At 29.8% G+C, this 16,338-nt stretch overlaps 1 protein-coding gene across 1 annotated transcript in view; it reads right to left on the bottom strand.

Moving 5' to 3' along the window:
- Positions 1-207: 207 nt before the first annotated feature.
- The window catches only part of marc1 (mitochondrial amidoxime reducing component 1), a 49,287-nt gene continuing 33,156 nt past the window's right edge, over positions 208-16,338 (bottom strand). Inside the window, exons 6-7 of the mRNA XM_061986819.2 lie at positions 7,940-8,011; positions 208-540 (exon numbers count right to left, since the gene is read on the bottom strand). Coding sequence (XP_061842803.1) covers positions 414-540; positions 7,940-8,011 — 199 coding nt within the window. The 3' untranslated portion in view covers positions 208-413. The remainder of the gene's footprint in view (positions 541-7,939; positions 8,012-16,338) is intronic.

A 16,338-nucleotide genomic window follows, 5' to 3' on the forward strand; every position in this document is an offset into this window, starting at 1 on the left:
TCTAATAAAATGCATAAAAAATGGTGTAATAATAATAGTATTCACTGTTAGATGCGGCCCTCTGGGGCCAAACATAACTGCGATGTGGCCCTCAGTGAAAACCACTTTGACACCTCTGCTCTACATCAACAATATGATTTGTCTGAGTCGATGGACAAGACAAAAAAAAAGTTTATGGACCAAAAACACAACAAAAGGATTGACCAATTGTGCAGAACTTTTAACAAGTTTATCTTTGTTCATGAATGAAATAACGCCATTTAGCAATGAGTTATTGCTTGAAAGTATTATTGATGAAAATACATATTATTTGTAATAAATTGTGAAGCGACAAGCTTTAATGACAACTTTGTATCCGATGTGAGTTGGATGCTTTTGATTAGTGAGTGAGAAAGATGCACCTTCCTGCTCCGTCAGCGGCGGACCTGGTACACGTCGTCGCCAACCTGCAGGACGCCCGTCCTCTTCACGCTGTGCAGCTGTCCAAACAGCGGGTCCGACTTGTAGATGTGCTTCTCTTTGGGACTGCACTGTCGGTAGCTGGGAGGCGTAGACAAGTACAATAACTTTTTGTTATGCATTCTAACTCGTAAAGAAACCCCTAGCAAGAGTCAGCCAAGGATTGAGGTCGTGGCACTCGCTCCATTCCGCCTGTATAGTGTTATAAAAACGTACAAAAATTAGTGATGTGTGATATCGCTCATTTTCTTTCTAATTCAGGCTGGTATCGGCGATGTTTTGTGCAAATATACCTAATGTGTCTGCTAAAATTTTAAAAGTTGTGTGTTTCCAAATATATCTATCTAAAAAAAAAAAACAGTAAAAATGCAAGAGAAAAATAGCAACAAAAATCGGAATGTAATGGAAAATGTTCACTAATTAATATTAATATTTATTTATTTATTAGTCGCCAACAACACAATAATTTATCTTAAAATACGTCTGTTTTTAACTTTTTTTAAAAAAAATAAAAAAATACCGCATTATAATTTTTACTCTATCCTTAAATAGGAAAAAAATGTAAGAAAAAAAGAGCAAAAAAATCGGTATGTAATGGAAAAAAAAGCTGAAATGTTTCACTAATTAATATTAATATACGTAGTCACCTACAACACAAGGTTTTGTCTTAAAATATGACTGTTTTTAACTAAAAAAAAAAAAAAAAAAGCCAAATTATAATTTTTACTCTATCCTTACATAGGAAAAATACAACAGTAAAAATGTAAGGAAAAAAAGAGCAAAAAAATCGGTATGTGATGAAAAAAGTAATAACTTAGTCGCCTACAACACAATGTTTTATCTTAAAATATGTCTGTTTTTAACTTTTTTTTTTTTAAATAAAAAATTTTGAAATTATAATTTTTACTCTATCCTTACATAGGAAAATTACAACAGTAAAAATGTAGAAAAAAAGAGCAAAAAATCGGAATGTAATGACCAAAAAGCTGAAATGTTTCACTAATTATTATTAATACACTTAGTCACCTACAACACAATGTTTTGTTGTAAAATATGTCGGATTTTAACTAAAAAAAAATAAAAAAATGCCAAATTAGAACTTTTACTTTATCCTTACATAGGAAAAAAAAAACAGTAAAAATTTAAAGAAAAAATCAAAATGTAACGACAAAAAAGCTGAAATGTTTCACTAATTAATATTAATATACTTAGTCACCAACAACACAATGATTTATCTTAAAATACGTCTGTTTTTAACTCTTTTTTTTTTTAAAGAAAAAAATACCGCATTATAATTTTTACTCTATCCTTAAATAGGAAAAAAAAAAAAAAATGTAAGAAAAAAAGAGCAAAAAAATCGGTATGTAATGGAAAAAAAAGCTGAAATGTTTCACTAATTAATATTAATATTTGTAGTCACCTACAACACAATGTTTTGTCTTAAAATATGACTGTTTTTAACTAAAAAAAAAAAAAAAATGCCAAATTATAATTTTTACTCTATCATGACAGGAAAAATACAACAGTAAAAATGTAAGGAAAAAAAGAGCAAAAAAATCGGTATGTGATGAAAAAAGTAATAACTTAGTCGCCTACAACACAATGTTTTGTCTTAACATGTGTCTGTTTTTAACTTCTTTTTTTTTAAATAAAAAAATGCCAAATTATAATTTTTACTCTATCCTTACATAGGAAAATTACAACAGTAAAAATGTAGAAAAAAAGAGCAAAAAAATCGGAATGTAATGACCAAAAAGCTGAAATGTTTCACTAATTAATATTAATACACTTAGTCACCTACAACACAATGTTTTGTTGTAAAATATGTCGGTTTTTAACTAAAAAAAAAAGAAAAAATGCCAAATTATAACTTTTACTTTATCCTTACATAGGAAAAAAAACCAGTAAAAATTGAAAGAAAAAATCAAAATGTAATGACAAAAAAGCTGAAATGTTTCACTAATTAATATTAATATACTTAGTCACCTACAACACAATGTTTTGTCTTAAAATACGTCTGTTTTTCACTTTTTTTTAAAAAATAAAAAAAAAGCAAAATTATAATTTTTACTCTATCCTTACAAAGGAAAAATACAACAGTAAAAATGTAAGAAAAAAAGAGCAAAAAAAATCGGTATGTAATGGAAAAAAAAGCTGAAATGTTTCACTAATTAATATTAATATACTTGGTCACCTACAACACAATGTTTTGTCTTAAAATATGTCTGTTTTGTAACTAAATTTTTTTTTACCAATGTCAAATTATCATTTTTACTCTATCCTTACATGGGATGAAAACAGTAAAAATGTAAAAAAAAAAAATCAGAATGTAATGACAAAAAAGCTGAAATGTTTCACTAATTAATATTAACATACTTAGTCGCCTACACCACAATGTTTTGTCTTAAAATATGTCTGTTTTTAACTTCTTTTTTTTTAAATAAAAAAATTTGAAATGATAATTTTTACTCTATCCTTACATAGGAAAAATACAACAGTAAAAATGTAGAAAAAAAGAGCAAAAAAATCGGAATGTAATGACCAAAAAGCTGAAATGTTTCACTAATTAATATTGATACACTTAGTCACCTACAACACAATGTTTTGTTGTAAAATATGTCGGTTTTTAACTAAAAAAAAAGAAAAAATGCCAAATTATAACTTTTACTTTATCCTTACATAGGAAAAATTTAAACAGTAAAAATTAAAAGAAAAAATCAAAATGTAATGACAAAAAAGCTGAAATATTTCACTAATTAATATTAACATACTTAGTCACCTACAACACAATGTTTTGTCTTAAAATATGTCTGTTTTGTAACTAAATTTTTTTTTTACCAATGTCAAATTATCATTTTTACTCTATCCTTACATGGGATAAAAACAGTAAAAATGTAAAAAAAAAAAATCAGAATGTAATGACAAAAAAGCTGAAATGTTTCACTAATTAATATTAACATACTTAGTCGCCTACACCACAATGTTTTGTCTTAAAATATGTCTGTTTTTAACTTCTTTTTTTTTAAATAAAAAAATTTGAAATGATAATTTTTACTCTATCCTTACATAGGAAAAATACAACAGTAAAAATGTAGAAAAAAAGAGCAAAAAAATCAGAATGTAATGACCAAAAAGCTGAAATGTTTCACTAATTAATATTAATACACTTAGTCACCTACAACACAATGTTTTGTTGTAAAATATGTCGGTTTTTAACTAAAAAAAAAGAAAAAATGCCAAATTATAACTTTTACTTTATCCTTACATAGGAAAAATTTAAACAGTAAAAATTAAAAGAAAAAATCAAAATGTAATGACAAAAAAGCTGAAATGTTTCACTAATTAATATTAACATACTTAGTCGCCTACACCACAATGTTTTGTCTTAAAATATGTCTGTTTTTAACTTCTTTTTTTTTAAATAAAAAAATTTGAAATGATAATTTTTACTCTATCCTTACATAGGAAAAATACAACAGTAAAAATGTAGAAAAAAAGAGCAAAAAAATCGGAATGTAATGACCAAAAAGCTGAAATGTTTCACTAATTAATATTGATACACTTAGTCACCTACAACACAATGTTTTGTTGTAAAATATGTCGGTTTTTAACTAAAAAAAAAGAAAAAATGCCAAATTATAACTTTTACTTTATCCTTACATAGGAAAAATTTAAACAGTAAAAATTAAAAGAAAAAATCAAAATGTAATGAAAAAAAAGCTGAAATGTTTCACTAATTAATATTAATATACTTAGTCACCTACAACACAATGTTTTGTCTTAAAATACGTCTGTTTTTAACTTTTTTTTTTAAATAAAAAAATGCAAAATTATAATTTTTACTCTATGCTTACATAGGAAAAATACAACAGTAAAAATTTAAGAAAAAAAGAGCAAAAAATCGGTATGTAATGAAAAAAAAGCTGAAATGTTTCACTAATTAATATTAATATACTTAGTCGCCTACACCACAATGTTTTGTCTTAAAATATGTCTGTTTTTATCTTTTTTGTTTCAATAAAAAAAAAGTCAAATTATAATTTTTACTTTATCCTTACATAGGAAAAAAAACAGTAAACATTGAAGAAAAAAATCAGAATGTAATGACAAAAAAGCTGAAATGTTTCACTAATTAATATTAATATACTTAGTCGCCTACAACACAATGTTTTGTCTTAAAATGTCAGTTTTTTACTTTTTTTTTTAAATAAAAAAACCCAATTTCTAATTTTTACTCTATACTTATATAGGAAAAATACAACAGTAAAAATATAAGAAAAAAAGAGCAAAAAAATCGGTATGTAATGAAAGAAAAGCTGAAATGTTTCACTAATAATATATTTAGTCACCTACAACACAATGTTTTGTCTTAAAATATGTCTAACTTTTTTTTTTTTGAATAAAAAAATGTCAAATTATAATTTTTACTCTATCCTTACATAGGAAAAATACAACAGTAAAAATGTAAGAAAAACAGCAAAAAAACAGGTATGCAATGAGAAAAAGCTGAAATGTTCTAACTAATGATTCAAAAAACTTTAATTTGACATTATTTTATTTAAAAAAAGTTAAAAACAGGCGTATTTTAAGACAAAACATTGTGTTGTAGGCGACTAAGTATGTTAACATTAATTAGTGAAACATTTCAGCTTTTTCCTCATTACATTCCGATTTTTTTCATACATTTTTACTGTTTTTTTTTCCCATGTAAGGATGGAGTAAAATTTTTAATTTGACATTTCTTTTATGTAATTTTTTTTTTTTTTTAAACAGGCGTATTTTAAGACAAAACATTGTGTTGTAGGTGACTAAGTATATTAATATTAATTAGTGAAACATTTCAACTTTTTTTTTCATTACATTCTGATTTTTTTCTTACGGTACATTTTTACAGTTTTTTTTTTTTCCTATGTAAGGATGGAGTAAAAATTTTGATTTGAAATTTTTTTATTTAAAGAAAAAAGAAGTTAAAAACAGACATATTTTAAGACAAAACATTGTGTTGTGGCGACTAACTTTATTAATATTAATTACTGAAAAATTACAGCTTTTTGGTCATTACATTCCGATTTTTTTCGTACATTTTTACTGTTTTTTTTTTCCCTATGTAAGGATAGAGTAAAAACTTTAATTTGACATTTTTTTATTTAAAAAAAATTAAAAACAGGCGTATTTTAAGACAAAACATTGTGTTGTAGACGGCTAAGTATATTAACATTAATTAGTGAAACATTTCAGCTTTTTCCTCATTACATTCCGATTTTTTTCATACATTTTTACTGTTTTTTTTCCTATGTAAGGATGGAGTAGAAATTTTATTTTGACATTTTTCTATGTAATTTTTTTTTTTAAACAGGCGTATTTTAAGACAAAACATTGTGTTGTAGGTGACTAAGTATATTAATATTAATTTGTGAAACATTTCAGCTTTTTTTTCATTACATTCTGATTTTTTTCTTACATTTTTACAGTTTTTTTTTTTCCTATGTAAGGATGGAGTAAAAATTTTAATTTGACATTTTTTATTTAAAAAAAGTTAAAAACAGGCGTATTTTAAGACAAAACCTTGTGTTGTAGGCGACTAAGTATATTAATATTAATTAGTGAAACATTTCAGCTTTTTTGTCATTACATTCTGATTTTTTTTCTTACATTTTTACTGTTTTTTTCCTATGTAAGGATAGAGTAAAAATGTTAATTTGACACTTTTTTACTTTAAAAAAAGTCAAAAACAGGCGTATTTTAAGAGAAAACATCTTGTTGTAGGCGACTAAGTATATTAATATTAATTAGTGAAAAATTTCAGCTTTTTTGTCATTACATTCCGATTTTTTTCGTACATTTTTACTGTTTTTTTCCTATGTAAGGATAGAGTAAAAATGTTAATTTGACATTTTATTTAAAAAAAAGTCAAAAACAGGCGTATTTTAAGACAAAACATCTTGTTGTAGGCGACTAAGTATATTAATATTAATTAGTGAAAAATTTCAGCTTTTTTGTCATTACATTCCGATTTTTTTGTACATTTTTACTGTTTTTTCCCTATGTAAGGATGGAGTAAACATTTTAATTTGACATTTTTTTATGTAATTTTTTTTTTTAAACGGGCGTATTTTAAGACAAAACATTGTGTTGTAGGCGACTAGGTATAATATTAATTAGTGAAACATTTCAGCTTTTTTTTCCATTACATTACGATTTTTTCCGTACATTTTTACAGTTTTTTTTTTCCTATGTAAGGATAGAGTAAACATTTTAATTTGACATTTTTTTATTTAAAAAAGGTAAAAACAGGCGTATTTTAAGACAAAACATCTTGTTGTAGGCGACTAAGTATATTAATATTAATTAGTGAAACATTTCAGTTTTTTTGTCATTACATTCCGATTTTTTCTTACATTTGTTTTTTCCTATGTAAGGATAGAGTAAAAATTTTAATTTGACATTTTTTTATTTAAAAAAAGTCAAAAACAGGCTTATTTTAAGACAATACATCTTGTTGTAGGCGACTAAGTATATTAATATTAATTAGTGAAAAATTTCAGCTTTTTTGTCATTACATTACGATTTTTTTCGTACATTTTTACTGTTTTTTTTTTCCTATGTAAGGATGGAGTAAACATTTTAATTTGACATTTTTTTTATGTAAATTTTTTTTTTTAACGGGCGTATTTTAAGACAAAACATTGTGTTGTAGGCGACTAAGTATATTAATATTAATTAGTGAAAAATTTCAGCTTTTTTTTCCCATTACATTACGATTTTTTTCGTACATTTTTACTGTTTTTTTTTCCTATGTAAAGATAGAGTAAACATTTTAATTTGACATTTTTTTATTTAAAAAAAGTTAAAAACAGGTGTATTTTAAGACAAAACATTGTGTTGTAGGCGACTAAGTATATTAACATTAATTAGTGAAACATTTCAGCTTTTTTGTCATTACATTCTGATTTTTTTCGTACATTTTTACTATTTTTTTTCCTATGTAAGGATAGAGTAAAAATTTTAATTTGAAATTTTTTTATTTAAAAAAAAAGTTAACAACAGACATATTTTAAGACAAAACATTGTGTTGTAGGTGACTAAATATATTATTAATTAGTGAAATATTTTAGCTTTTTTTTTTCATTACATACCTGGAATTCTGGGAAATTTGTGAATTTCTGGCGTTAAAAAAAGAAAGACGTACAGTATGTGTTTTACATTGGAATGATGAACGATGGGCAACATTTCCAAATAAAAGAACATGTACAGTATAAAAGCTATACAAAATTCACTTGTACCTCTGTTTAACAAAAGCACCCTGTTGTGCAATAGTGGCTTTTTTAATGATGTTCCAACACAGGCTTTGCTACACATCCTAAAACGCAGCCCGGATCTACGCCAACTGTCAGTCAATCAACTTGTACGAGACACATTTCCAATACACTACCTGTCAGACTTCTTTCAAATAGGTGAAATAATAAAAATGATTCCTTACCTTTTCAGTGTTTCCAAAGGTTCTTTTCTGCTGATGATTCCAGTTTCCGGGTCAACCGTGGTGAAGACACACCTGACAAGTACGACAACAGGTGACTTAGTTTTGCAATCCTTCTGTTATTGTGTGAATGCTCCAAAACATTCACACATGCTTTTCTACACCAAAATTCATCTATTTATTCTTCTACTACTTCTCCAGATTTTGGCGCACTCTAATTTCCACATTTTTCATCCGATTCAAAGCGTTCCAACTTCAAACTGTTCAGCCTATTGGGGAATCGCGGGCTTTCCCTTGACAAATTCCAGAAATTCCCAGATTTCCCGGAATTCCAGGTTTTCCCAGGGACATTTTCCCCATTCAAAATGAATTGGACATTTTCCAAACTTCCACCATTTCCGCATTTTTCAACCGATTCAAACCATTCATATACATATACATATTCCACTCATCCTGGACATTCAAATGATCATTTTTCCAAGTTCAAAAAAATTCCAGGAATTCCCAGAAATCCCGTTTTTTTCCAAACCCTTTTTTCTGTCGACTACTCCTCCCACATTTTTCAACCCACTTCAACCGTTCCAGCATCAAAACATTCCTCTTAATCAGTTGTTTTTTGAACTGGAAAATTTCCGGTTTTGCCGAAATTCCAGGAATTCCATTTCTCAATTAAAAATGTTATTACGTCAACATTTCTCAACCGATTTGAAAAATTCCAACACCAACCTTTTAGAACATTCAATTGTTTTAGCATTTTCAAAAAAATTACCGCTTTTCCCAAAATGTCCATGAAATTCCCATTGAAAAGAATGGGAGATTTTTCAAACTTCCACCATTTCCACATTTTTCAACCGATTCAAACCATTCATATACATATACATATTCCACTCATCCTGGACATTCAAATGATCATTTTTCCAAGTTCAAAAAAATTCCAGGAATTCCCAGAAATCCCGTTTTTTTCCAAAACCTTTTTTCTGTCGACTACTCCTCCCACATTTTTTAACCCACTTCAACCGTTCCAGCATCAAAACATTCCTCTTAATCAGGACAAAAAAATTAGTTTTTCGAACTGGAAAATTCCCGGTTTTCCCCGAAATTCCAGGAATTCCGTAATACCATTTCTCAATTAAAAATGTTACTCTGTCAACATTTCTCAACCGATATGAAAAATTTCAACACCAACCATTTAGAACATTTAATTGTTTTAGCATTTTTTTTAAATGAAATTACCGCTTTTCCTGAAATTTCCATGAAATTCCCAACGAAAAGAATGGGACATTTTTCAAACTACCACCATTTCCACATTTTTCAACCGATTCAAACCATTCATATACATGTACATATTCCACTCATCCTGGACATTCAAATTATCATTTTTCCAAGTTCAAAAAAATTCCAGGAATTCCCAGAAGTCCCAGTTTTTCCCAAACCCTTTTTTCTGTCGACTACTCCTCCCACATTTTTTTAACCCACTTCAACCGTTCCAGCATCAAAAAATTCCTCTTAATCAGTTGTTTTTTGAACTGGAAAATTTCCGGTTTTCCCGATATTCCAGGAATTCCATTTCTCAATTAAAAATTTTACTGCGTCAACTTTTCTCAACCGATTTGAAAAATTCCAACACCAACCTTTTAGAACATTCAATTGTTTTAGCATTTTCAAAAAAATGCCCGCTTTTCCCGAAATTTCCATGAAATTCCCATTGAAAAGAATGGGAGATTTTTCAAACTTCCAACATTTCCACATTTTTCAACCGATTCAAACCATCCATATACATATACATATTCCACTCATCCTGGACATTCAAATGATCATTTTTCCAAGTTAAAAAAAATTCCAGGAATTCCCAGAAATCCCGTTTTTTTCCAAACACTTTTTTCTGTCGACTACTCCTCCCACATTTTTCAACCCACTTCAACCGTTCCAGCATCAAAACATTCCTCTTAATCAGTTGTTTTTTGAACTGGAAAATTTCCGGTTTTCCCGAAATTCCATTTCTCAATTAAAAATGTTACTACGTCAACATTTCTCAACCGATTTGAAAAATTCCAACACCAACCTTTTAGAACATTCAATTGTTTTAGCATTTTCAAAAAAATTACCGCTTTTCCCGAAATTTCCATGAAATTCCCATAGAAAAGAGTGGGACATTTTTCAAACTACCACCATTTCCAGATTTTTCAACCAATTCAAACCATTCATATACATATACATATTCCACTCATCCTGGACATTCAAATGATCATTTTTCCAAGTCAAAAAAAATTCCAGGAATTCCCAGAAATCCCGTTTTTTTCCAAACACTTTTTTCTGTCGACTACTCCTCCCACGTTTTTCAACCCACTTCAACCGTTCCAGCATCAAAACATTCCTCTTAATCAGGACAAAAAAAATGAGTTTTTCGAACTGGAAAATTCCCGGTTTTCCCCGAAATTCCAGGAATTCCATAATACCATTTCTCAATTAAAAATGTTACTATGTCAACATTTCTCAACCGATTTGAAAAATTCCGACACCAACCATTTAGAACATTTAATTGTTTTAGCATTTTTTAAAAATGAAATTATCGCTTTTCCTGAAATTTCCATGAAATTCCCATTGAAAAGAATGGGAGATTTTTCAAACTTCCAACATTTCCACATTTTTCAACCCATTCAACCAATTCATATACATATACACATTCCACTCATCCTGGACATCCAAATGATCATTTTTCCAAGTTCAAAAAAATTCCAGGAATTCCCAGAAATCCCGTTTTTTTCCAAACCCTTTTTTCTGTCGACTACTCCTCCCACATTTTTCAACCCACTTCAACCGTTCCAGCATCAAAACATTCCTCTTAATCAGTTGTTTTTTGAACTGGAAAATTTCCGGTTTTCACGAAATTCCAGGAATTCCCTTTCTCAATTAAAAATTTTACTACATCAATATTTCTCAACCGATTTGAAAAATTCCAACACCAACCTTTTAGAACATTCAATTGTTTTAGCATTTTCAAAAAAATGACCGCTTTTCCCGAAATTTCCATGAAATTCCCATTGAAAACAATGGGAGATTTTTCAAACTTCCAACATTTCCACATTTTCATTTTTCAACCCATTCAAACCATCCATATACATATACATATTCCACTGATCCTGGACATTCAAATGATCATTTTTCCAAGTTCAAAAAAATTCCAGGAATTCCCAGAAATCCCGTTTTTTTCCAAACCCTTTTTTCTGTCCACTACTCCTCCCACATTTTTCAACCCACTTCAACCGCTCCAGCATCAAAACATTCCTCTTAATCAGTTGTTTTTTGAAATGGAAAATTTCCGGTTTTCCCAAAATTCCAGGAATTCCATTTCTCAATGAAAAATTTTACTACGTCAACATTTCTCAACCGATTTGAAAAATTCCAACACCTTTTTACTGTCGACTACTCCTCCCACATTTTTCAACCCACTTCAACCGTTCCAGCATCAAAACATTCCTCTTAATCAGGACAACAATATTAGTTTTTCGAAATGGAAAATTCCCGGTTTTCCCCGAAATTCCAGGAATTCCGTAATACCATTTCTCAATTAAAAATGTTACTATGTCAACATTTCTCAACCGATTTGAAAAATTCCAACACCAACCTTTTAGAACATTCAATTGTTTTAGCATTTTCAAAAAAATTACCGCTTTTCCCGAAATTTCCATGAAATTCCCATTGAAAAGAAAGGGAGATTTTTCAAACTTCCACCATTTCCACATTTTTCAACCGATTCAAACCATCCATATACATATACATATTCCACTCATCCTGGACATTCAAATGATCATTTTTCCAAGTTCAAAAAAATTCCAGGAATTCCCAGAAATCCCGTTTTTTTCCAAACCTTTTTTTCTGTCGACTACTCCCACATTTTTCAACCCACTTCAACCGTTCCAGCATCAAAACATTCCTCTTAATCAGTTGTTTTTTGAACTGGAAAATTTCCGGTTTTCCCGAAATTCCATTTCTCAATTAAAAGTTTTACTACGTCAACATTTCTCAACCGATTTGAAAAATTCCAACACCAACCTTTTAGAACATTCAATTGTTTTAGCATTTTCAAAAAAATTAACGCTTTTCCCAAAATTTCCATGAAATTCCCATTGAAAAGAATGGGAGATTTTTCAAACTTCCAACATTTCCACATTTTTCAACCGATTCAAACCAACCATATACATATACATATTCCACTCATCCTGGACATTCAAATGATCATTTTTCCAAGTTCAAAAAAATTCCAGGAATTCCCAGAAATCCCGTTTTTTTCCAAACCCTTTTTTCTGTCGACTACTCCTCCCACATTTTTCAACCCACTTCCACCGTTCCAGCATCAAAACATTCCTCTTAATCAGTTGTTTTTTGAACTGGAAAATTTCCGGTTTTCCCGAAATTCCAGGAATTCCACTTCTCAATTAAAAATTTTACTACGTCAACATTTCTCAACCGATATGAAAAATTCCAACACCAACCTTTTAGAACATTGAATTGTTTTAGCATTTTCAAAAAAATGACCGCTTTTCCCGAAATTTCCATGAAATTCCCATTGAAAAGAATGGGAGATTTTTCAAACTTCCAACATTTCCAGATTTTTCAACCAATTCAAACCATTCATATACATATACATATTGCACTCATCCTGGACATTCAAATGATCATTTTTTCAAGTTCAAAAAAATTCCAGGAATTCCCAGAAATCCCAGTTTTTTCCAAACCCTTTTTTCTGTCGACTACTCCTCCCACATTTTTCAACCCACTTCCACCGTTCCAGCATCAAAACATTCCTCTTAATCAGTTGTTTTTTGAACTGGAAAATTTCCGGTTTTCACGAAATTCCAGGAATTCCATTTCTCAATTAAAAATTTTACTACGTCAACATTTCTCAACCGATTTGAAAAATTCCAACACCAACCTTTTAGAACAATTCAATTGTTTTAGCGTTTTCAAAAAAATTACCGCTTTTCCCGAAATTTCCATGAAATTCCCATTGAAAAGAATGGGACATTTTTCAAACTTCTACCATTTCCAGATTTTTCAACCAATTCAAACCATTCATATACATATACATATTCCACTCATCCTGGACATTCAAATGATCATTTTTCCAAGTTCAAAAAAATTCCAGGAATTCCCAGAAATCCCGTTTTTTTCCAAACCCTTTTTTCTGTCGACTACTCCTCCCACATTTTTCAACCCACTTCAACCGTTCCAGCATCAAAACATTCCTCTTAATCAGGACAAAAATATTAGTTTTTCGAACTGGAAAATTCCCGGTTTTCCCCAAAATTCCAGGATTTCCGTAATGCCATTTCTCAATTAAAAATGTTACTATGTCAACATTTCTCAACCGATTTGAAAAATTCCAACACCAACCATTTAGAACATTTAATTGTTTTAGCATTTTTTTTAATGAAATTACCGCTTTTCCTGAAATTTCCATGAAATTCCCATTGAAAATAATGGGACATTTTTCAAACTACCACCATTTCCAGATTTTTCAACCAATTCAAACCATTCATATACATATACATATTCCACTCATCCTGGACATTCAAATTAACATTTTTCCAAGTTCAAAAAAATTCCTGGAATTCCCAGAAATCCCGTTTTTTTCCAAACCCTTTTTTCTGTCGACTACTCCTCCCACATTTTTCAACCCACTTCAACCGTTCCAGCATCAAAACATTCCTCTTAATCAGTTGTTTTTTGAAATGGAAAATTTCCGGTTTTCCCGAAATTCCACTTCTCAATTAAAAATGTTACTCCGTCAACATTTCTCAACCGATTTGAAAAATTCCAACACCAACCTTTTAGAACATTCAATTGTTTTAGCATTTTCAAAAAAATGACCGCTTTTTCCGAAATTTCCATGAAATTCCCATTGAAAAGAATGGGAGATTTTTCAAACTTCCAACATTTCCGCATTTTTCAACCAATTCAAACCATTCATATACATATACATATTCATCTCATCCTGGACATTCAAATGATAATTTTTCCAAGTTCAAAAAAATTCCAGGAATTCCCAGAAATCCCGTTTTTTTCCAAACCCTTTTTTCTGTCGACTACTCCTCCCACATTTTTCAACCCACTTCAACCGTTCCAGCATCAAAACATTCCTCTTAATCAGGACAAAAATATTAGTTTTTCGAACTGGAAAATTCCCGGTTTTCCCCAAAATTCCAGGAATTCCGTAATACCATTTCTCAATTAAAAATGTTACTATGTCAACATTTCTCAACCGATTTGAAAAATTCCAACACCAACCATTTAGAACATTTAATTGTTTTAGCATTTTTTTTTTAAATGAAATTATCGCTTTTCCTGAAATTTCCATGAAATTCCCATTGAAAAGAAAGGGAGATTTTTCAAACTTCCAACATTTCCACATTTTTCAAACGATTCAAACCATCCATATACATATACATATTCCACTCATCCTGGACATTCAAATGATCATTTTTCCAAGTTAAAAAAAATTCCAGGAATTCCCAGAAATCCCGTTTTTTTCCAAACTCTTTTTTCTGTCGACTACTCCCCCCACATTTTTCAACCCACTTCAACCGTTCCAGCATCAAAACATTCCTCTTAATCAGTTGTTTTTTGAACTGGAAAATTTCAGTTTTTCCCGAAATTCCAGGAATTCCATTTCTCAATTAAAAATTTTACTACGTCAACATTTCTCAACCGATTTGAAAAATTCCAACACCAACCTTGTAGAACATTTTATTGTTTTAGCATTTTCAAAAAAATTACCGCTTTTCCCGAAATTTCCATGAAATTCCCATTGAAAAGAAAGGGAGATTTTTCAAACTTCCAACATTTCCACATTTTTCAACCGATTCAAACCATCCATATACATATACATATTCCACTCATCCTGGACATTCAAATGATCATTTTTCCAAGTTCAAAAAAATTCCAGGAATTCCCAGAAATCCCGTTTTTTTCCCAAACCCTTTTTTCTGTCGACTACTCCTCCCACATTTTTTCAACCCACTTCAACCGTTCCAGCATCAAAACATTCCTCTTAATCAGTTGTTTTTTGAACTGGAAAATTTCCGGTTTTCCCGAAATTCCAGGAATTCCACTTCTCAATTAAAAATTTTACTACGTCAACATTTCTCAACCGATTTGAAAAATTCCAACACCAACCTTTTAGAACATTTTATTGTTTTAGCATTTAAAAAAAAATTACCGCTATTCTGGAAATTTCCAAATTTCCATGAAATTCCCATTGAAAAGAATGGGAGATTTTTCAAACTTCCAACATTTCCGCATTTTTCAACCAATTCAAACCATTCATATACATATACATATTCATCTCATCCTGGACATTCAAATGATTATTTTTCCAAGTTCAAAAAAATTCCAGGAATTCCCAGAAATCCCGTTTTTTTCCAAACCCTTTTTTCTGTCGACTACTCCTCCCACATTTTTCAACCCACTTCAACCGTTCCAGCATCAAAACATTCCTCTTAATCAGTTGTTTTTTGAACTGGAAAATTTCCGGTTTTCACGAAATTCCAGGAATTCCCTTTCTCAATTAAAAATTTTACTACATCAATATTTCTCAACCGATTTGAAAAATTCCAACACCAACCTTTTAGAACATTCAATTGTTTTAGCATTTTTTTAATAATGAAATTACCGCTTTTCCTGAAATTTCCATGAAATTCCCATTGAAAAGAATGGGACATTTTTCAAACTTCCACCATTTCCAGATTTTTCAACCAATTCAAACCATTCATATACATATACATATACATATTCCACTCATCCTGGACATTCAAATGATACATTTTCCAAGTTTAAAAAAATTCCAGGAATTCCCAGAAATCCCAGTTTTTTCCAAACCCTTTTTTCTGTTGACTACTCCTCCCACATTTTTCAACCCACTTCAACCGTTCCAGCATCAAAACATTCCTCTTAATCAGGACAAAAAAACTAGTTTTTCGAACTGGAAAATTCCCGGTTTTCCCCGAAATTCCAGGAATTCCGTAATACCATTTCTCAATTAAAAATGTTACTATGTCAACATTTCTCAACCGATTTGAAAAATTCCAACACCAACCTTTTAGAACATTCAATTGTTTTAGCATTTTCAAAAAAATTACCGCTTTTCCCGAAATTTCCATGAAATTCCCATAGAAAAGAATGGGACATTTTTCAAACTACCACCATTTCCAGATGTTTCAACCAATTCAAACCATTCATATAAATATACATATTCCACTCATCCTGGACATTCAAATGATCATTTTTCCAAGTTAAAAAAAATTCCAGGAGTTCCCAGAAATCCCAGTTTTTTCCAAACCCTTTTTTCTGTCGACTACTTCTCCCACATTTTTCAACCCACTTCAACTGTTCCAGCATCAAAA

The sequence above is a fragment of the Nerophis lumbriciformis genome, linkage group LG26, assembly GCF_033978685.3.
Source record: "Nerophis lumbriciformis linkage group LG26, RoL_Nlum_v2.1, whole genome shotgun sequence".
NCBI classification, from domain to species: Eukaryota; Metazoa; Chordata; class Actinopteri; order Syngnathiformes; family Syngnathidae; genus Nerophis; species Nerophis lumbriciformis.